The following is a 23,653-nucleotide window of genomic DNA, read 5'->3' on the forward strand; positions in this document are numbered from 1 at the left end:
TTTTTGCCGCCATTTTTGAAGGAGCCGCGAAGGCGGAGACGGTTAAACAGAAGAAGAAGAGGCAGAAGAGGCAGAAGAAGAAGAAGTTGCGCGTTTGTTGCCGCTAGCTTCACTCCGGAGCCGCTCAGGTGGGAATTTGAGGGATTTTAAGGACTTCGTGTTTAAACCGCGGCGCGTGTTCTTGTTTTCGCGCGTCTTTCGGAGGTTAAAAACCTCCTCTGTCATGTCTCTTTTGTGCCCGCTGATGAATTTAAACAGAAACTGTGTGAAAGTCGGTTTTATCTAGAAATTTCCTCGGCTGCTTCCTTCACTTTAACACAGGAGCTCCCAAAAACCGCACCGACATCAAGGTAACGTTATTTTAACGTCATTTTTCACGTCTGTTAGCGAGACACTCACGCACAGGTCACCGGGTCATTACTGCTGTCCTGTCATGTCCTCATATTCTGTAATTTTGGGGTTAAATTAACATTTAAGCTGCAGACAGCTAAGACCAGCACCTGAAACGATTCAAAAATATGATCTCCATTGTCCACATATACCAAAACAGGAGTACAATGTCCTAAATCTGAATAAAGATTTGGTTATTTGGGGGTTTTTGTGTTGGTTTTGCAGTTAAATGGTGTTAAACTCAGATTGTGTGACAGCTAACAACAGTTACATTAACAGATAACACATCTAACGAGGCCTTTTAAATAAAAGGAAATTCAAGATAAGATCATCCGTTATTTGTCCCACAGCGGGGACATTTGCAACATTACTGTGACAATTTGACAGGAAACAGGAAATATCAGTGTACACACACACACACACACACACGGCAATATAATAATAATAATCTGTTAAAAAAACACAAATCCTTATATCATACATCAGTATGATTAGTAAACTGTAAAAATGCAAAGCATAATAATTATAGGGAAGCAGTAAAAACAAATACAGCAATATAATAATATAAGTAAATAGTAAAACTGATAATTTAAAAAAAAAAAAAAAAAAAGACAGGCTCGGTGGCTGTTTCACAATGGATAGAAATTTTGAAAATCAAACAAAATATATTAGAACACAATATGACAACATCTCCGGTTAACTATATATATATATATATATATATATATATATATATATAATTATTATTGGCTTCTATATATATTATACTATTTTGCTTGTGTTTGTTTTTATAAATGTGAAGTTGGATTTCCTCGTAATAATAATAATAATAATTTAAAAAGTTTAAAAAATTAATAATGATAATAACACTGATGAAATAAGGGATTGCCCGGCCCCTAATTATCCCAAATATTCTACAGTGTTAAACATATCACACAAAAGGTGACATTAAATTATATCTCATCATGAGACTGTGTTATTTTATTTTTGTAGATCCTTTTATGTGATACTGCTGAGTCAGCACCGTGAGAATAAACTGCGAGTAAAAACGCATGAAGACGTGCAGCATATTTATCACAGAAAGCAAATAAAGAATATTGGCTGCCCTCGAGGGCCTCCGTAGTCTTGATAAAAGACGTGTGTGTAGGACGCGCCGGTGTATCCTCCCTCTGAGCTCCTCCAGAGACCTCCTCTCTCAATTTCGGGGTCAGAGAGGAGACAGGAGGTGAGGAAACCTAAATGAGTGTAGTAAAGAGACACAAACTCACACACACACACACACACACACACACACACAGAGACAGCTGATGTCCCACAGCAGCAGAGAAGACACTCTTAAACCAAAACAGACCCGGGTCATCACAGTCTGGTTTCTGGTCTGCAGGTTTGATGGCTCTTTGTTGCCTGTTGATCCACGTCGTCCTCCTCGCCTGCTGCTCCGCTCACAATGAGTTCTTCACCTCCATCGGTGAGAAGATCTGCATCTGCGTCTTCCTCCTCTGCCTCACTGTGCACGTAAAATAAATAAAATAAATAATGATAACAACTGTGATAATGATAATAATGATGGTGATTATAATAATACATTTTATTTGTAGAGAGACTTTGTTGTTTACTTATTTTAATTAGCGAGAGGTAGACTGTTTGTTTATTTCTTTTTTTATTGTTTCTGTTCTGCAGAAAAACATATTGATAGGTTGAGTGTATAAATAATTTTACAACATGTACTTCTTAGTACATTCTTAACAGAAAAATGATGAAAGTACACTTTGTTGTACAGAAAGAACCAATTTTAATTCCAATTAATATTTAAATAAAAGAAAAAGACAAAACATCTGTAAAGTGCTGCGTTTGTTTCTCAGCTGTTTTTTTTTATTTGTTTTTTGATCTGTATGCGGAGACACGTCGTCACGGTTTCCTCTTCAGCGGATCAAACAAAGAACAATGAAGTGTGTCTTCTCAAAGCGGTTTTTAAATATTTATTTTACACAAATGAAGTGTGTGTTTTCAGGTCACATGACCGACCTGCTGTTCACGGAGAGGGACCTGGTCGCCTCGCTGAAGGACTACATCCGGGCAGAGGAGAGCAAACTGGAGCAGATCAAAAAGTAAGAGACGCGTCAGGTGTCCATCTGCGTGCTCAAACGTTAACCCCTTAACACCTGGATGGACGTCATTTTTCTAGTCCTTCATTCAGACGCCTTCAACAGTCATTTTAACCTCTGAAACAGGAAATGTTTGGTTTGATTTCTTTCAAAAACACATAATGAGCAAAAGAACAACATATTGACCATACATATATGAAAACCATTTTTATAATTCTTATAGTATATTTAAAATAATGTTACAAAAATAAATTTCTTTTTCTTTTTAACTGTACTTTTTTGTTTAAGTACATATGCACAAGCCCTAGTTAAAAAAATTAAGCTAATCTATACAATTTTAGTTAAAAATTTAAGTTAAAATGCTCATTGGCCTCTCCTGTTTTTGAAAAAGATCACACCTATTTGCTCAGGTTTTAAAGGGTTAATCACAATATATTGTTAGAGCGGGGAGCGAAAGCGTCAGACTTCAGTGTTATCTGAGCTGTGCCGTGTGTGTTACAGGATGTGGCTTTGCTCTGAATAGTTGTGTCCTCGAGGGGGACGTTACACTGCTGATATCTTGTGACATTAAATAAAAGTTCTCCTTAAACACGTCTAACCTGAGAGCACACCCAGCTTCCTGCTCCGTGTGTGTTCGACCCGGAGGTGTGGCTGCGGGTTAAACACTGCTACCTGTGTATGTGTGTCCGTGTCCTCAGATGGGCGGACAAACTGGACGTCCTCTCTGCGGCGGCCACTCAGGACCCCGAGGGTTTCCTGGGACACCCGGTGAACGCCTTCAAACTGATGAAGAGGCTGAACACAGAGTGGGGGGAGCTGGAGAGCCTGGTGCTCACTGACACGTCTAACTGTAAACACACACCCACGACTGTTTAACCCTTTAGGACCCGCTTTGATATTACACACACTCGTATCGCTCTGTGCATAAAATGTGCTTTTCAAAGCTCATTTAGCTCGAAAAATATTATACATAAATATAATTTTCTACTTTCATTGAGTTAATTTTTTTCCAAAATCAGTCCTAATAATAAATATTAAATGTTCATAGATTTTCAGAATTTTGACCATTTAAACGCCATGTTTTTGTCATGATGCCACTATGTTTTTAGATGAAAAAAAAAACAGCAAAGAAAAATAATTTCAATATACTACATGCTAAGTGGATTATTTTTTCTTTTCTGGGTCCCGGTTTTATTATTGGGAGTTATGGGAGCAAAGTAGACTTTTATACATTATTATTTTTATGAAGGGTCAAATACTCACACTCACACTGCTCTATACACAAAATGCAGTTTTTAAAATCAGGCTATGATAAATGTTATATGTTAATATATAATCTTCTACACTGAGTTTATTTTTTTTAACCAACATCAGTCCTAATAATATTTTTTAATTTACATATTGAAATTTTAACTCTTTAAATGCCAGGTTTCTGTCATGGTCTCTGTTTTTTTATATATTATTTTTTGCTGCTGACAGTCGACAGCAGACATGCAGCTACATTGACTGTGACAGGTCACCTAGTGGAAATAGCATGTATTTCCTCCATATGCCAAATATGGTCAAAATGACCTCATCAGGTGGAAAATAGTCAAAATGACAAATTCAGAGTCAAAAGCCCAGAATGACACCCAGAAATAATACAAGTCCTGTTTTTCTGCTTTGATGGCTGTGGGATCAAAAATGTCAGTTTGAATGGGTTTCAATGGAGCATTTTTGGACCTGAACAGTCTGAATGTAACTATTTAGTTTCCACAGTGTATTTTAGACTTATTGTAGATTACTCTAAAATACACTATATTGCCAAAATTAATGCCATATACATGAACACGGCAAAAATGAAGAATGAAAAGCACATAAAATGCACCAAACAGTCACTTAGCGTTACTTATGTTCTCCATCATCTCCTATGATGATGACTGTTCTTCTTCTGTGGTGCTTTTTCAGTGTTCATCTCTAACCTCACCATCAAGAGGCAGTACTTCCCCAACGATGACGACCAGACGGGAGCCGCCAAAGCTCTGACGAGGCTGCTGGACACCTACAAGCTGGACACCAACATCATCTCGACCGGACAGCTGCCAGGTCAGATTAAAGCGTCACGATCATAACAGCCATGATGTTCACAATAAAAGAGAACATCTTTGGCAACATAGAGCGGTGAAGGGATGACATACTTTTGTAGGCCAACCAGGAAGTTAGCATCGCACTGGTTCCCTCTTCAAAAAACTTATGGGATTTTTTTTTATCACCTAAAATAAATTCTGTGACTTGTGAACAAGTTTATAATGCTTGCACGTTTTGCTCAGCATGATAATCTTCACGGATGAACTCTACTTTATGTTTTTTGAAGCATAAATAAAATCACCAGAACCAAAAAGCTGATTAGGCTATAAAAAAAACTACATCATGGTCGCATGACTTAAACGTCAACTACTTACTTGTAACCTTTGTTTTTGTTTTGGTTTTTTCTCAGGTAATTGGCTTGTTACTTGTAACTTGCAACTTCTTCCCAAGGTTTTGCTCAGCTAACCACTGCTTAAAATATTATTTGGATAATCTTTTATGACGTAGCGTTGAACATTGTATTGAATGGTGTTGCTTCATTCATATTTTAAACAGATGCCAGCACTCTTCTGTCATCACCATATATTTGTATTCATTCTGTAAATGGTTATTCAGAGATGCAGACACACCGAACGTGTATTTGTTTGGGTTTTTTTATTATAATTGGATTGTGGGAGGGAACCTGAGCACCAGGAGAAAACCCTCCTAAAAAGAAAGAAAATTCTAACAATAGTTCGAATTTTCTTTCTTTTTTTTTTTTTGATTAATTTGGGGTAAATTTCGAATGTCTAATCAGGCTAAAATGTATATTTGGGTTGTGGGAGGGAACCTGAGCACCAGGAGAAAACCCTCCCAAAAAGAAAGAAAATTCGAACAATAGTTTGAATTTTCTTTCTTTTTTTTTTTGATTAATTTGGGGTGAATTTCGAATGTCTAATCAGCTAAAATGTATATTTGGGTTGTGGGAGGGAACCTGAGCACCAGGAGAAAACCCTCCCAAAAAGAAAGAAAATTCGAACAATAGTTTGAATTTTCTTTCGCTTTTTTTTTTTTTTTGCTTTTTCCTAATTTGGGGTCAATTTCAAGTGTCCAATCAGCCTAAAGTGTATATCTTTGGATTGTGGGAGGAATCCTGAGTACCAGGAGAAACCCACGCAGACACAGGAGGATACACAAACTCCGCACAGACGGACGGGTGGAGGTGTCGCCGTGAGGCTGCGGTGCTAATCACCGAGCCGCTGTGCCGCCCTAAAGTAAAGCAGGAAGAGGGGGAGGGAAGACGACTGGATGGAGGAGAAGTGGAGGTGGAAAAGGCCTGATGGAGCGAGGTAGATTGAAGACATGTGGACAGAAGGAGGGTTGAGGGTGGATGGAGGGTTGAGGGTGGATGGAGGAGGGAGGGTGGAAGGAGGAGGGAGGGTGGAGAGGTGAGCAGGGGAGTCGGAGACACCTACTGTTGTCCAACCTGATCTGAACTACCAGCAGTGTCCCCCACTTCTGTGTCCCCGTCACAGTGGATGCACCTTCCTTCCCCTCCTCCCGGGCATCCAGTTTAAGTAAATCCTCCTCCGGGTTTGCTCTGCCTCTGTTAATTCCCTCACCTTCTTGTCTTTAGATGTCTTCGTTGTCTCTTTCTCGCTTGTCTCTTTCGGTAGCTCTGTCTCCTTGGTCGCCTTCTTGCTGATGAGCCCTGTCTTCTTTTTCTCCTTTAGTTTCTGACAGAGCTCTTCGAGCTGCCTCTTCTCGTCCTCAATTTGCTTTTCTTTCGTCTTCATTTGGTTCTTTTGTTTCTCCCAGGTCTTTTGCTTGTTGTACATGTCCTCTTTGAGCTTCTTCTCCAGCTTGTCCTTCTCCTCCTCTATTTGTTTAACTGTTGTCTCCCAGATCTTTTGCTTCTTGGCCAGCTCTGTTTTATGCTTTTTCTCCAGCTTCTTCTTCTCGTTGTTCATCTCTTGCAGTGTTGACTCAAAGCTCTCTTCTTTCTCGGCGAGCTCGTCAAACTTGGCCTGCAGATCGTCCTTCTCGTACTCCATCTCTATTACTTGTGTCTCCAGTTCATCCACTCTCTTCTTCCACTCATCTTCCTTGGCCAGAAGTGTCCTAAACTTATTCCCCAGAGACTTGTTTTCCTGCAGATGTTTGACTTTGGTCTTCCAGGTCTGTTCCATATCTGCAAGATCCTTCATGGACTTCTCCTCAAGATCGCTGTACTTCTTTTTCCAAGCGTCTTTTTCTTTCTCTACCTCTTGCAGTTTTTCCATGTAGGCTGCCTGTATGTTCTTGTGCCGGCTGCTGTCCCCCCGCTCGTCTTGGAGTCTTCTCTCGAGGTTGAGGATTTGAGTCTCCTGCATTTTGACGGTCTGGAAGCTCTTGTTGACTCTGGCGTTGAACTCTTTCTCACTTGCATGTAGAAGGTCCTTCAGCCGATAGATTTCGAGCTGATCGTCATAGCCTTTCTGGCACATGTGCTCCTTCTCAGCCAGCAAAGTCTTGTTTTGCTTTGACAGGCTGAATATCTGCTCCTCCAGGCTTTGGATCACCTGTTGAGCAGCATGAAGGGCATTTTGATGGTCACCAACTGAGGTTTCCTCGTTCTGTGGTTGGTTTTCCATTGCTCTGTAGTAAGCTGTAGTGCAGAAAAGACTATAGTTGTTTGCTGTAGAAAGTGGCTGTCTGTGGTAGACTTTGCTTTTCTGTAGCAAACTGAAGCTCTGGAAGGTGTAGGAGCTGCTCTCAGTCGAAGGTCTGAGTGGCTGAAACAGGACTGTTGTGTGCAGGTGATCAGGTGAAGTCTGTTGGTCTTTTGGGTTTAAGTCAACTATCAAAGACAAAGAATTCTAGACCTCAGATGACATCACAGCCGTTCCTTTGGCTTTATGATGTCATGCTTTCATCACAACATTCCGAGAGCCTCCTGGCCATAGCAACAGTTGCCGAGGCTCATGTACAGCAATCCATGGCATTGGTTCCATAGTCAAAAACCTAATGGGATTTTCGATTATTGAGTTTTAAAATAAAACTTTGTGACTTGTAAACAAGTTTATGATGCTTCCTCGTTTTCTTCAGCAGGATTATCTTCACAGATGTATACCGCTTTAGTGTGTTTTGAAGTGTAAATGAAAGAAGAAAAAGAAGAAAAAGGCTAGTGATAGACTGTTGAAAACAATATCGTGGTCGCATGATTTGATCGTCATTTGGTTTAGTGTGCTAAATTTTCTGCAAAACTGTCTCCTGTTAGCGTGACCTGATCTAGCTAATGAGCATGGCTATGTCAGTTGCTGGTCTCAGTAGTACTTGCTGTGTCCGGTGTGATGACGTCTGATGTCCCCGACAAACACTGTAGCCACTGGCTACAACCGGCTTTTTAAATATATGTTAAAACCTTATTTAAGGCATTTTACCAACAACCAATTCAGAAGACCCAGAGACTTTGAGACTAGGGAACCAGAAATGCAGAAAAGCTAACCGACTTCTGTGTTTTAGGACTCATTACTTCACCACTCTATTGTTATAAATCTACAACAAAAAGTCTGAATTTTCAATTCAATTAAAAAAATGTGATTTTACCCAGATTGCAATTTGGTGTCAACAATATACATTCCATATAAACATTTACAAATGAACAGCAGACAGAAATAAGGAGTATGTCAGAGACAATAAATCAATAAGTCAGTGTTGACTGGCGTGCTGGTGCCTTCGTGTGGCCCCCAAAGTTATGAAAGCACATGAGGGACGAGCCAAGTATACAGATCAAAGTTTAAAAAACAGTTTTAAAAAAAGTAAATAAATTAGGTTACAAGGAAAAAGCTGATAATAAAGATATAAGATTTGCACAGAGGGCTGGGAGGTATATCAGCTTTTTAAGGTGCAGTATAATGATATAATTATACATTTCCAAACAAGCTATAGGAAGAGAGTTTATTGATTCTAGTTTGATCTTATGTTACAGAACACTGTACACATTAAATTTCATTCTATGTGGAATTTAAAAAAATTAAAAACTTTTAAAAAGGTCTTAAAAGTCTTGAATTTAACTGTGAGAACCTGTCAAACAAACATTTCAAGTAAGTATTTTTTTCTCATCTTCAGTCTTAAAACATTATTTTTCAATGTATTTATCACAATTTTCTGATTAGATCAGATTTCTGATTAGGCTATTAAAAAAACTACATCATGGTCGCATGACTTAAACGTCAACTACTTACTTGTAACCTTTGTTTTTGTTTTGTTTTTTTCTCAGGTAATTGGCTTGTTACTTGTAACTTGCAACTTCTTCCCAAGGTTTTGCTCAGCTAACCACTGCTTAAAATATTATTTGGATAATCTTTTATGACGTAGCGTTGAACATTGTATTGAATGGTGTTGCTTCATTCATATTTTAAACAGATGCCAGCACTCTTCTGTCATCACCATATATTTGTATTCATTCTGTAAATGGTTATTCAGAGATGCAGACACACCGAACGTGTATTTGTTTGGGTTTTTTTATTATAATTGGATTGTGGGAGGGAACCTGAGCACCAGGAGAAAACCCTCCTAAAAAGAAAGAAAATTCGAACAATAGTTCGAATTTTCTTTCTTTGATTAATTTGGGGTAAATTTCGAATGTCTAATCAGGCTAAAATGTATATTTGGGTTGTGGGAGGGAACCTGAGCACCAGGAGAAAACCCTCCCAAAAAGAAAGAAAATTCAAACAATAGTTTGAATTTTCTTTTTTTTTTTTTGATTAATTTGGGGTGAATTTCGAATGTCTAATCAGCTAAAATGTATATTTGGGTTGTGGGAGGGAACCTGAGCACCAGGAGAAAACCCTCCCAAAAAGAAAGAAAATTTGAACAATAGTTTGAATTTTCTTTCGCTTTTTTTTTTTTTTTTTTTTTTGCTTTTTCCTAATTTGGGGTCAATTTCAAGTGTCCAATCAGCCTAAAGTGTATATCTTTGGATTGTGGGAGGAAACCTGAGTACCAGGAGAAAACCCACGCAGACACAGGGAGGATACACAAACTCCGCACAGACGGACGGGTGGAGGTGTCGCCGTGAGGCTGCGGTGCTAATCACCGAGCCGCTGTGCCGCCCTAAAGTAAAGCAGGAAGAGGGGGAGGAAAGAAGACTGGATGTAGGAGAAGTGGAGGTGGAAAAGGCCTGATGGAGCGAGGTAGATTGAAGACATGTGGACAGAAGGAGGGTTGAGGGTGGATGGAGGAGGGAGGGTGGAAGGATGAGGGAGGGTGGAGAGGTGAGCAGGGGAGTCGGAGACACCTACTGTTGTCCAACCTGATCTGAACTACCAGCAGTGTCCCCCACTTCTGTGTCCCCGTCACAGTGGATGCACCTTCCTTCCCCTCCTCCCGGGCATCCAGTTTAAGTAAATCCTCCTCCGGGTTTGCTCTGCCTCTGTTAATTCCCTCACCTTCTTGTCTTTAGATGTCTTCGTTGTCTCTTTCTCGCTTGTCTCTTTCGGTAGGTCTGTCTCCTTGGTCGCCTTCTTACTGAGGAGCCCGGTCTTCTTTTTCTCCTTAAGTTTCTGACAGAGCTCTTCGAGCTGCCTCTTCTCGTCCTCGATTTGCTTTTCTTTCGTCTTCATTTGGTTCTTTTGTTTCTCCCAGGTCTTTTGTTTGTTGTACATGTCCTCTTTGAGCTTCTTCTCCAGGTTGTCCTTCTCCTCCTCTATTTGTTTAACTGTTGTCTCCCAGATCTTTTGCTTCTTGGCCAGCTCTGTTTTATGCTTTTTCTCCAGCTTCTTCTTCTCGTTGTTCATCTCTTGCAGTGTTGACTCAAAGCTCTCTTCTTTCTCGGCGAGCTCGTCAAACTTGGCCTGCAGATCGTCCTTCTCGTACTCCATCTCTATTACTTGTGTCTCCAGTTCATCCACTCTCTTCTTCCACTCATCTTCCTTGGCCAGAAGTGTCCTAAACTTATTCCCCAGAGACTTGTTTTCCTGCAGATGTTTGACTTTGGTCTTCCAGGTCTGTTCCATATCTGCAAGATCCTTCATGGACTTCTCCTCAAGATCGCTGTACTTCTTTTTCCAAGCGTCTTTTTCTTTCTCTACCTCTTGCAGTTTTTCCATGTAGGCTGCCTGTATGTTCTTGTGCCGGCTGCTGTCCCCCCGCTCGTCTTGGAGTTCTCTCTCGAGGTTGAGGATTTGAGTCTCCTGCATTTTGACGGTCTGGAAGCTCTTGTTGACTCTGGCGTTGAACTCTTTCTCACTTGCATGTAGAAGGTCCTTCAGCCGATAGATTTCGAGCTGATCGTCATAGCCTTTCTGGCACATGTGCTCCTTCTCAGCCAGCAAAGTCTTGTTTTGCTTTGACAGGCTGAATATCTGCTCCTCCAGGCTTTGGATCACCTGTTGAGCAGCATGAAGGGCATTTTGATGGTCACCAACTGAGGTTTCCTCGTTCTGTGGTTGGTTTTCCATTGCTCTGTAGTAAGCTGTAGTGCAGAAAAGACTATAGTTGTTTGCTGTAGAAAGTGGCTGTCTGTGGTAGACTTTGCTTTTCTGTAGCAAACTGAAGCTCTGGAAGGTGTAGGAGCTGCTCTCAGTCGAAGGTCTGAGTGGCTGAAACAGGACTGTTGTGTGCAGGTGATCAGGTGAAGTCTGTTGGTCTTTTGGGTTTAAGTCAACTATCAAAGACAAAGAATTCTAGACCTCAGATGACATCACAGCCGTTCCTTTGGCTTTATGATGTCATGCTTTCATCACAACATTCCGAGAGCCTCCTGGCCATAGCAACAGTTGCCGAGGCTCATGTACAGCAATCCATGGCATTGGTTCCATAGTCAAAAACCTAATGGGATTTTTGAATGGGATTTTCGATTATTGAGTTTTAAAATAAAACTTTGTGACTTGTAAACAAGTTTATGATGCTTCCTCGTTTTCTTCAGCAGGATTATCTTCACAGATGTATACCGCTTTAGTGTGTTTTGAAGTGTAAATGAAAGAAGAAAAAGGCTAGTGATAGACTGTTGAAAACAATATCGTGGTCGCACGATTTGATCGTCATTTGATTTAGTGTGCTAAATTTTCTGCAAAACTGTCTCCTGTTAGCATGACCTGATCTAGCTAATGAGCATGGCTATGTCAGTTGCTGGTCTCAGTAGTACTTGCTGTGTCCGGTGTGATGACGTCTGATGTCCCCGACAAACACTGTAGCCACTGGCTACAACCGGCTTTTTAAAGATATGTTAAAACCTTATTTAAGGCATTTTACCAACAACCAATTCAGAAGACCCAGAGACTTTGAGACTAGGGAACCAGAAATGCAAAAAAGCTAACCGACTTCTGTGTTTTAGGACTCATTACTTCACCACTCTATTGTTATAAATCTACAACAAAAAGTCTGAATTTTCAATTCAATTAAAAAAATGTTATTTTACCCAGATTGCAATTTGGTGTCAACAATATACATTCCATATAAACATTTACAAATGAACAGCAGACAGAAATAAGGAGTATGTCAGAGACAATAAATCAATAAGTCAGTGTTGACTGGCGTGCTGGTGCCTTCGTGTGGCCCCCAAAGTTATGAAAGCACATGAGGGACGAGCCAAGTATACAGTTCAAAGTTTAAAAAACAGTTTTAAAAAAAGTAAATAAATTAGGTTACAAGGAAAAAGCTGATAATAAAGATATAAGATTTGCACAGAGGGCTGGGAGGTATATCAGCTTTTTAAGGTGCAGTATAATGATATAATTATACATTTCCAAACAAGCTATAGGAAGAGAGTTTATTGATTCTAGTTTGATCTTATGTTACAGAACACTGTACACATTAAATTTCATTCTATGTGGTATTAAATTTTTTTTTAAACTTTTAAAAAGGTCTTAAAAGTCTTGAATTTAACTGTGAGAACCTGTCAAACAAACATTTCAAGTAAGTATTTTTTTCTCATCTTCAGTCTTAAAATATTATTTTTCAATGTATTTATCACAATTTTTCAGTAAAATGTATGATTTTATGTATTATGGCATCAGTAAAAAGTCTCACATCCAGAGAATTAAATTTAAGCCCTGTTCTTGCATTTGTCTGCTGTGGAAAAAAAACGCAATTCAAGAATCTAAAGTGAGAAAATTCACTCAGGAGAGATTTCAGTTTTGTCCCTTTGTCTCTTGTCGTCTCAGGCTCGTCCTCAAACGCCTTACACCGGAGCACCCTGACTGTGGAGGACTGTTACGACCTCGGGAAGGTGGCGTACTCGGAGGTGGACTACTACCACACCGAGCTGTGGATGGCTCAGGCCCTGAAGCAGCTGGAGGAGGGAGAGGCGTCCCGCACCGTGGACGCCGTCACCATCCTGGACTACCTGAGCTACTCTGTGTACCAGCAGGGGGAGCTGAAGAGAGCGCTGGACTTCACCCGCAGGCTGCTGAAGCTCGGTCAGTCACATGATGCTCACCGCAGACACAGATGAACTGTCTCTGATCAAAACTCACTCAGACAGCCACAGAAACAGGTGGACATGATGATAATAAAATTCTATGGAGGACAGTAATTGATTTATATATCAAACAAATAAATAATATTAAATAATATATGTAATCTAGACACATACACAAATAAAAACATAATAAATAAAAATATAAATAAATCAGATAAGTACATAAATGTACAAAAAAATACAGGAATAAATAAATACAGAAATGAATAGCTGTATTAAAAATGTAGAGACATATACATATTTTATTATATACACAGAAAGAGGAATAAATAAATACAATAAAAATAATTTATGAATGTATTAATAAATGCAGAAATAAAAGTAGAAATTGAAAATTTAAAAAACCAGGCATAAATACAAAAACACGTATAAAAATATGCAAATGATAAATAAATGCATACATAAATACAGAAGTAAATAAATCTAGAAACTATGGAAATAATATACGTAGAAATAAATACAAAAATACAATAATAAATACAACAATAATTAAATTAATATATTAATAAATGTTTAAAAAAATACATTTAATATTATGTAATTTATATTAAATTATCAACTGTCTTATTTTTTTTATTTACATATTATTTTTATTTACATATTATAACTATTATTATTATTATTATTATTATTATTATATATTATTTCTGCATTTATTTATTCATTTGTATTATTTATCAGCACTTATGTCATTTTTATTCCTCTGATTCCTTCCTCTGAATTTGACCTTCTGTCTGGCTGCGCTGGATTATGATGCTTCATGTTTAGACCCGACGCACCAGCGAGCCAACGGGAACCTGAAGTACTTTGAGTATCAGCTGGCCAAACAGAAGAAGATGGAGGGCAGCGACGAGGACAGCGAGATGAGGCAGAGGAGGGAGACCCGCGGGCGACCCGCCGATTACCTGCCAGAGAGAAAGACGTACGAACAGCTGTGTCGCGGCGAGGGCGTCGGGATGGTGAGGAGACGGAAACAAACACGTAAACACGCTCGCCTTTTCGCCATCATCATCCTGATTCCTCCCTGTTTCCTCTGTCAGACTCCACGCAGGCAGAGCCGCCTCTTCTGCCGTTACTATGACAACAACCGCCACCCAAAGTACGTGATCGGTCCAGTGAAGCAGGAGGACGAGTGGGACCGGCCCCGCATCGTCCGATACCACGACATCGTTTCGGACATGGAGATCGAGAAGGTGAAAGAGCTGGCCAAACCCAGGGTGAGTCAAAATATACTATATATTATTGCATTACAAATGATATATATTTTCTTCCTTAAATATCTATAATAACTATGACAGTTACAAATTCAGAATTCAAAGTTATCATAATAATCTAACAAAAATCATAAATAATAATAATGAAATAATAGTGTAACATATTAAAACTGTTGGAAAATAACATGATCTGACAAGTTTTAATGATCATCTAACACATAACTGATAAAATAACAAACTTTAATGCTGAGGAAGGCTGTTTTATTTTATTAATTTTAAATGTCGTTTCACAGACGCAGCGGCTTGATGCTCCCTCAGTTTACATTTGGCGTTCTGCCAGTGTTTCTGCTGTCTGCTCTATTTTCCTCTTAAATTATTACACTTTACTGCACTGATGTTTTTGTTTTTCTTATATTGTTTTCAGCATTTTTCGGAAATTCCACCTGAATTTTGCTGCTTCAACTTTTTTTGGCGTCACTGGGCAAAAATCCCATAATAAACTTTGGAGCGTTGTTTACAGATTAATAAAGATTAATTAATATATGAATAAATGCTGAAATAAATTCCCTTAAATCAAAGCTTCTATAAAAATGTAGAAATTTAAGATATTTATTTATTTCATGTTAAATCAGTCATTTATTTATTGTTGCACTTATCTATTTATTAGGAATACAGGAATAAATAAAACCAAATAAATGTATAAAAAGTAATAATAAGTGCAGTAATGTAGCACTACCTCCATCTTCAAATTAATTTATATTATTCAGCGGCGTTTAGAAGTAAAAACGGGAGCTTTCCCGACGAGCAGGAGTTTAGGTGAACGTGTCCTGCTGGTTTTGGATAACAGGAAGTTCACAGCCGCACAGCCGACGTCTCCTGAGATAAAGCTTTAAAGTTGCTGCACGTGTCAGTGTAAATGTGTGTGCGTGCGTCAGGGAGTCGCTGTGTGTCTCCCTGTAACTGTCGGCCGATTGGCTCCACAGCTGCGTCGAGCCACCATCTCCAACCCCGCAACCGGTGCGCTGGAGACGGCCCACTACCGCATCAGTAAGAGGTAAGAGCTGCAGGACGCAGGAGGGACGCCTGCAGGGAGACAGCAGCTGTCTCACCATCCCCCCATGTGTGTCCCCCAATATGTCCTCCCCCCATTTTTGTCTCGGCTGCGCACATAGAAACAAGAACAGGGCCGTTAACGGAGCCGGAAACTCGTACGTTTACTCGTGTTGCCTCGCCGACTGTGTCAGCTAGTGACCTGTCTCTGTCTCTCTGTCTGTCTCTTCCTCTGTCTCTCTGTCTGTGTATACGTAATGTGACTGGTGAGCTAGCTCAGACGTGCCACGGTGCATGACCCTCAGACAGGCACACTGACCACGGCCCATTACAGAGTCTCCAAGAGGTAAGAGGAGCTGGACGTCACACGGACGGCTCACCAAAAGCATTAAAACACACATCTCTGATACTTATCATGTTTTTACGACTGAGTCTTTTCACCTCTTCTGGTCTCTCAAAAATCTAATGCTTTCTTTCCAACAAAACTTTAAAAAAAACCCTATAATGTGCAGTGTTTCGTACAGAGTGACCGTGTATGTGTGGCGGTAACGGAGCGCCGTTGGTTTAAATCATCTTTCTGTAGATTCACCCTAAAATCCAGCGTCCCTGATTCTTTATTCTCCTCCGCAGCAGCAGTTTGTCACCTGCAGAGAAAAAGATAATTGATCTGTCGATCCGTTAACAGCTGATCACAAAAAATAAATCATAAAATAAAAGTTTATTTATTTGTAATTACAATAGTGATGCACAAAATGTTTAATTAACAGTTCGGCCGATGCTGATGTTTTTATTTTGTTTGCATTTATGAAATTTGAAATTTATGAAATAACAGCTTCAGTAGCCTTTTACTGTTTTTAATGAATCATAATTTCCTCTTTAATGTGTTTTTTATATTGCTGTAAAAATAACAAAGTTCTCCTTCAAACAGCTGAATTTATTCAAGTTTCTCACCAAAAATATCTCATATCACGTAATAATGTTACGATTTAAAGCTTTAATGCGTCATGATGTAATGCTGCTGATTTGCTGTTCACAGCGTGGCGTCATCAGGGAAACAGTAACGTGTGTTTCGTCCTGACGCCGTCACAACCATGCGTGCTGTTGTCCCCGTGACGATGGGACACCGTCTGTCTTCAGCTGTTTTTTAATTTGAATAACAATGATGTGACAACAGAAAAACGTCGGCCATCACGGAACGTCAGATTGTTTTTGTCGATGGGCCGATGGCGTTCAGCGAGGCGGAAGTTCAGTCGATAAACCGCAGCGTCCCGAAATTAAATTTATGTTTCTGTTTTCTTTCTGTTTTCCTCCTGTTTCCTTGTGCTCCCTGCTCACTAATTCTGCAGTTTTTAAAAAATCTTTTCATGTTTTTAAATGTGTTGATACAGTGAGACGTTTCCTCCTCTTCCTCCTCCTCCTCCTCTTCCTCTCTTCCTCTTCCTCTCCTCCTCTTCCTCTTCCTCTCTTCCCCTTCCTCTTCCTCCCCTTCCTCTTCCTCTCCTCCTCTTCCTCTTCCTCTCCTCCTCTTCCTCTCCTCCCCTTCCTCTTCCTCTCTTCCTCTTCCTCTCCTCCTCTTCCTCTCTTCCTCTTCCTCTCCTCCTCTTCCTCTTCCTCTTCCTCTTCCTCTTCCTCTCCTCCTCTCAGCGCCTGGCTCGGAGCGTTTGAGCATCCGGTGGTGGACCGGATCAACCGCAGGATCGAGGACCTCACCGGCCTGGACGTCACCACCGCAGAGGAGCTGCAGGTAACACTCACCTGGTCACATGAGTGTTTTGTGCATTTTTTTTTTATAATAAGTGTGTCAGATTTTAATTATCACTGATAGAAACATTTACTATAAAATGCTAGAGATATTACAGTAAATACCAATTAATAATAATAATAATAACAGTGTTAATAATAATGATTATATAATAATAATAATAAATCATAAAATAGAATACTCTAAAATACAAAATACACAAAACATCAAAGATCATATGACATTATTACATGTTAAAAGCAGTTTTAATTCAGTATATGCATACATTTTTAGCCGTCTGAGACAAAGTTTAAACAAAGACAAAGAGACGTTTTAATTAAATGGAAAGTGATTCAGGACCCAAATTAAACCCATTAACAGGAAAACTAAAATACATCAGGGTCAGCGTGTGTATGTTTTGATCCAATACTCTTGTCTACAGAACATTTTTTTGGGTTTTCCTCTCTGCTTAATTTGTCTTTATTTTATTTTATTGTTATTTATTTAATAACCTCTTTCATTTTGTCTGTTTTTCCACCTGTTTATCTGTTCATACATATTATTTTTATTTCATTTATTTATCTATTTATTTATTTTCCCTTTTTACATTATTAAAACATTCATTTAATGTTGTTTAATGTTTGTTTTGTTCACATAACCAATAAAAACAGAATTATAAAAACAAATACGTTTGAAAGAAAAAAAATTTTTTTGTTCCTGACTCCATATTTAGCAACTTGTCAGGTTTTTATTTTAAAGTTTTAAGCTTTTTAGTAATTAATTGTATCTTTTACATCGTATCTCTTCACTCTCAATGTAAATCTGTATCCTTTATAATGTTTTTCTATTTTCTTGCTCTGTAAAGTCCAGTTTAATTCTAGCATGAACAAACATATTTGGCATCAATGGAATATTTTTATTTGTGTAACCAAAGATCCTTTTTTTTTAATAAAAAAAAATTACAGACTATAGAATTTGTCAACAAAATACATCAATTTATTAATAAAATATGTTCTTAGTATAATGCCTTTTTAAAATTGCAGTAGTTAATATAATATAATAAAAATCCTTGACACACTCTAAACAATGAGGGGAAACGCGTGAACGACTAATTTTGGTTACAGCAGTGTGATCAGTGCCCGTTAAAGCTTTAATTTGACATTTTATATGATCTTAATTTCTTAAAATGTTATGAATATGTGTGTGTGTGTGTGTGTGTGTGGCTGCAGGTGGCTAACTACGGTGTCGGAGGACAGTACGAGCCTCACTATGACTTTGGACGAGTGAGTAAATGTTTTATTTTTAGCTGCAGGAGTCAATGAAGTGAAGATTGCGTGTGTTTCGGTGTTTGCAAATAATTCAGTTTGAGGTTTTTTTTGGGTGATTTTTTTTTTTTAGAAAGATGAAGTTGATGCTTTTGAAGAATTGGGGACAGGAAACAGAATCGCCACCTGGCTGCTATACGTCAGTAATCATTGTTAATCATTAGATAATTACTAATATTTATCATGAATCGCTATTTAAACTTTAATTTTATCATAATTAAACGATGTGCTGCTGAGTTGAGACTCAATGTTGATAATAAAGGGTCTCGTCCTGCAGATGAGTGATGTTCAGGCAGGGGGCGCCACAGTCTTCACTGAAGTAGGAGCCACCATCTGGCCCAAAAAGGTAGAGTTCACGTCACAGCTTCAACGAACTGCTGATCATTCTCATTATTATTAAACTGCCAACTCTTTCCATAATTAATTATTTATTCTACAGTCATAAAAGAGTGAAAACTTCAGAATAATTTATTTATTTTCATTGAAACTTAAGAAAACCTGCAAGTATTCACATTAGAGAAGTTAAAACTGGAATCTTCCTTAAAAAATGTTGAATCAATTTGTTTTCTATTAACTAATTGTTTGAGTTCACTTATTTAGATAATTTAAAACATTTTTTTTTATTTTTGAAAACTTTCATTTATATCTTTTACTGTCAGCGTTATCCTTGTTTTCTAATCCTTAATTTTTTTATTCTTACTATTGAAAAAAAAAATTGATCTACAGTAGTCTTTAGGAAACCATACTTTGAATTAAAATGTTTTAGTCTTGAACCTTTAAGTGTGTGAAAAAACTTTTCTCCTGACACTTTTTCACAAGTTATTTTTAAAAAATTGTTTTTGTAGCCATATTTTTAGAAATGAAAAACAGGTACATGTGATGTTTTTATTTATATTTCATGTCATTTTTAAATGTCTCGTTAAAGTTGCAGCAATGGTGACAAAAAATATGTATAAATGTGTCTGTGTTTCTGTGTGTTCAGGGGACGGCAGTGTTCTGGTACAATCTGCACCCCAGCGGAGACGGAGACTATGGGACCCGACACGCTGCCTGTCCCGTTCTGGTCGGCAACAAGTGGGGTGAGTTCACAACAACACGCTGTGAAAAGAAAAATGCCACATTCAGACTGTTCAGGTCCAAAAATGCTCCATTGAAACCCATTCAAACTGACATTTTTGATCCCACAGCCATCAGAGCAGAAAAACAGGACTTGTATTATTTCTGGGTGTCATTCTGGGCTTTTGACTCTGAATTTGTCATTTTGACTATTTTCCACCTGATGAGGTCATTTTGACCATATTTGGCATATGGAGGAAATACATGCTATTTCCACTAGGTGACCTGTCACAGTCAATGTAGCTGCTGATCACTGACATATCCCAGACTGTCAGCAGCTACACTCACACACTGACAGATCCCAGACTGTCAGCAGCTACACTCACACACTGACAGATCCCAGACTGTCAGCAGCTACACTCACACACTGACATATCCCAGACTGTCAGCAGCTACACTCACACACTGACAGATCCCAGACTGTCAGCAGCTACACTCACACACTGACATATCCCAGACTGTCAGCAGCTACACTCACACACTGACAGATCCCAGACTGTCAGCAGCTACACTCACACACTGACATATCCCAGACTGTCAGCAGCTACACTCACACACTGACAGATCCCAGACTGTCAGCAGCTACACTCACACACTGACAGATCCCAGACTGTCAGCAGCTACACTCACACACTGACATATTCCAGACTGTCAGCAGCTACACTCACACACTGACAGATCCCAGACTGTCAGCAGCTACACTCACACACTGACAGATCCCAGACTGTCAGCAGCAAAACAACATCTGCTTAGCATGCAGTATATTGAAAATTACTTTTTTTCATCTAAAAACACGTAACATCATGACAAAAACCTGGCATTTAAAGGGTTAAAATTCTGAAAATGAATTCAGATTTGATGTACAAATTCATATTATTGTATAATATTTCCTATAGCCTGATTTTGAAAAGCTCATTTTGTGTGCAGAGCTATATGAGTGTGAGCATTCGACACCGCACAAAAAATAATAATGGAGCTGGAAATGATCCGTTTATCGTTATCGGCTGAAATAATTATCATCGTGCATCACTGATAAATGACTGCAGAAAATGAAATTAACGTATAATGTTTTTTAATGCCTGAATTGAAAAAGCACGCGCTTCTCGAGCGCAGAGCGATACGAGTGTGTGCGATAATAAAGCGGAGCCCTGAAGGGTTAAAGGCAGGTGCGTCATCATCATCATCTTCGTCTCTGTGTGTCTGCAGTGTCCAATAAATGGATCCATGAACGAGGACAGGAGTTCAGGAGGCGCTGCGGCCTGCAGGAGACCGACTGACAGCCGGCCTCCTCCTCCTCCTCCTCCTCCTCAAACTGCTGAGTCACACGTGATCTGATTTATTTTTATCTGAAGAGTGAATGTGTTAAACTCTGTGTGTGTGTGTGTGTGTGTGTGTGTGTGTGTGTGTGTGTGTGTGTGTGCTCCACAGATGAAGCCTTTTTTTGTTTTTTTTTAAAGCTGATAATCACAATCAAAAACTTAAAAACGTCATTTTAAATGACAACACATTTGCTGTCGTTAATGCAAAATTAATTTAAAAAATCTGAATCAGACTGACATCAGTCTGATGTCGCTCCGCACACCCACACAAATTTTGTGACTGTTACCATATCAACGACATCATGAAGCTTTACCTCGAGCTGTTTTTTGTTTTTTTAACCTTTAACCTCAATTTTTTAATTTATGCTTATTCACACTAAATACTTGAAATACTTGATGGAGGCAATTACAGTTAAAACCACTCAGGCACTCACCTTTTTATTTATTGCAGTAAAAGCACTAACACCACAGTGTAGAAATACTTTGATTTCATTTTTATGAGGAATTTTACAGCACGACAACTCATACTCGAGTATCATGACATAAAAAAACCCAGAGGACAGCACATGAAAGCTTCACTAAAAACTCTTATTTCCAAAGTGTTCCTGGAAACGACAAATACAAAAATATTACCCTCCTGTCACACCATCACGATCTCCTCCTCCCTCGCTGACTGGTTACACCCCTCTTTTCCACCAATACAGTGTGTGTGTGTGTGTGTGTGTGTGTGTGTGTGTGTGTGTGTGTGTGTGTGTGTGTGTGTGTGTGTGTGTGTGTGTGTGTGTGTGTGTTGATGCTATTTCAGCCTTGAGGTCATTCACTGACAAACAACAGATGACATTTAAAGGAGGCACACTCTGTGACCATGCACTCCTCCTGAACACACGCGACTCTGCCGAAGGTCAAACTTGAATTTCACCCTTTGATTTCAGTTGAAACAGTTTGTCACGAGTGCAGATATTTTAACGCTTTAGGGACTGTTTGGCGCATTTTACGTGTTTTTATTTCTTCATTTCTTGATCATTTTGGCTGTGTTTATGCATATGACATATTTTGGCAAGATTATGTGTTTTATCTTGGAATTTCCAGCTCAGCTCCTACAAAAAGGCTAAAATTGTTGAATCTAAATTGTTATATTCAGACTGTTAAGTCCAACAAATGCTCCACTGCATTTGCAATTTTTGATCCCGCAGCCATCAAAGCATAAAAACATGCATTATATTATTTCTGGGTGTCATTCTGGGCCTTTGCCTTTTTTTTTTTTTACCATTTTCTACCTTCTTTTTTTTTTTTAAATGTATTTATTTTTTTACTATATTTGGCATATGGAGAACATACATGCTATTTCCACTAGGTGCACAGACACAATCAATGTTGCTGCTAATCACTGACATATCGCAGGCTGCGATTATCAAAAAACTACTTTGCGTGTAGTGTATCAAAAATAATTATTAAATTAATAATTAATTTATATAATAATAAAATTTCCCCATCTAAAAACATAGTAAAAATAATAATGTGTAATATTTTTTAAAGCATAATTTTGAAAAGCGAATTATGTGCGCAAAGCAATACGAGTGTGTGTAATATTAAAGCGGACCCTAAAGGTTAAAATAATTTTACCAACAGCAGCATCAATAACAACATCACAATACCCAGGTAAAATGTCTGAGATTTTACTCCAAACATATTATACACGTTAAAAAATAACTGCTGAAAGACTGTGAATTGCATACTACTGAATTTGGAGCAAGACCGTTTTTCACTGTTTTCTCTGTGCCGGTGAAAGAGGAGGTTGGATTTCAGTTTTCGGGTTGTCCATCCTTCCATCCCGCTCTCGTGAACACGATCTCTTAAGAACACCTTAAATTTGGCACAAACATCCACTTGCACTCAAGAATTGATTAAAGTGATTGAAGTGATTAGAATTTGGTGGTCAAAGGCAAAGGTCACCGTGACCTAACAAAATATGTTTTTGTCCAAAACGCAAAAAATCAAAAAGTCAAATTTCATACAAATGTCTCACAATAGAATGATGAAATTCCAGTTTTGGCTAATTATTGCAGTATTTTAACATCGCCGCCATATTGAAGAGGCAAAACTGACTTTTGTTTTTTATATCTTGTGTGGGTCCTTTTTTTTTTAATCAGTCTATGTCCCCTTTCTAAATTCTGACATTTTTGCGGCTTCGTGGGTCAGTAGTTCTGTTTTTTCCCCAGCAGCAGTTTGTTGTGACTGAGTTGCGGGATAAGTAATAATCAGTTGATCAGTTCTGAGCTGATCAAATCACATGGATGGATGAGTGAAAGCAAATTAATAGACCCAGTGCAATTAGCCATTAGGTTTCACTTTTAATGCGCCTGATGTTCTGCTGCTCCGTCTTTGCCCAGAGTACACTCTGCACTCCGACAGTGTGATGCAGTGCATAACTGAACCTTATACATACTTCAACAGCACTGCTAATGAACGGTCCAGCTCCAAAAATTTAAAAAATGTATTGGTGGGGGCAGATGATTTGATCGCCCCAAATAAATGTTTGTTGGGGAAACCTAGCACTCCTTTAAATGTCCAGATGTCCTTCATCACTGACCTTAAACTACTGACTTGTTTCACTACTGCAGAAAACATCCTCCTAATACACAAACACAACCTGGTTACTTTATGCAAAGAAACGTGAGTTGCACTCCCTTTTATGTGACAGAAATGATTGTTTTCTTAAAAGATAAATGTAAAGAATGTAATGGGTGGGTGTCTGTGTCTGTGGGATATATAATATGTTTCTAATCAAAATAAAGTATAAAGAACTGCTGCAAAACAAGAAAAACTCTCCCTTTTCAAATATTCATATACAACAATGTATCATTTACTTAGCCAGCGTCATTT

General features: G+C 38.7%; 1 protein-coding gene and 1 long non-coding RNA gene across 4 annotated transcripts; both read left to right on the forward strand.

Moving 5' to 3' along the window:
* The first annotated feature begins 61 nt into the window (after nucleotides 1-61).
* Nucleotides 62-23,594, forward strand: LOC121959288 (prolyl 4-hydroxylase subunit alpha-1-like). Of its 3 annotated transcripts, none has more exons than XM_088070473.1 (15): nucleotides 62-128; nucleotides 1,775-1,858; nucleotides 2,402-2,498; nucleotides 3,194-3,345; nucleotides 4,443-4,580; nucleotides 12,689-12,943; nucleotides 13,774-13,964; nucleotides 14,046-14,222; nucleotides 15,545-15,615; nucleotides 16,914-17,013; nucleotides 18,240-18,293; nucleotides 18,409-18,474; nucleotides 18,613-18,681; nucleotides 19,318-19,414; nucleotides 20,658-23,594. In XM_088070473.1, the coding sequence occupies exons 2-15, from the start codon at nucleotides 1,780-1,782 to the stop codon at nucleotides 20,726-20,728; spliced, it is 1,617 nt and encodes a 538-aa protein (XP_087926599.1). In that variant the 5' UTR covers nucleotides 62-128; nucleotides 1,775-1,779; the 3' UTR covers nucleotides 20,729-23,594. The 3 variants fall into 3 exon arrangements, with proteins under 3 accessions (XP_087926599.1, XP_087926600.1, XP_042364469.2); XM_088070474.1 differs by lacking the exons at nucleotides 62-128; nucleotides 15,545-15,615 and adding exons at nucleotides 213-350; nucleotides 15,203-15,273; XM_042508535.2 differs by lacking the exon at nucleotides 62-128 and adding an exon at nucleotides 213-350.
* LOC148186269 (uncharacterized) lies at nucleotides 5,966-7,601 on the forward strand. Its single transcript, XR_015774979.1, has 2 exons — nucleotides 5,966-6,719; nucleotides 6,815-7,601. It is a non-coding gene; the product is annotated as an uncharacterized LOC148186269 (long non-coding RNA).
* Nucleotides 23,595-23,653: the final 59 nt, after the last annotated feature.

The sequence above is a fragment of the Plectropomus leopardus genome, chromosome 19 (genome assembly GCF_026936395.1).
Source record: "Plectropomus leopardus strain MGB_pleo_1.0 chromosome 19, ASM2693639v1, whole genome shotgun sequence".
NCBI classification, from domain to species: Eukaryota; Metazoa; Chordata; class Actinopteri; order Perciformes; family Serranidae; genus Plectropomus; species Plectropomus leopardus.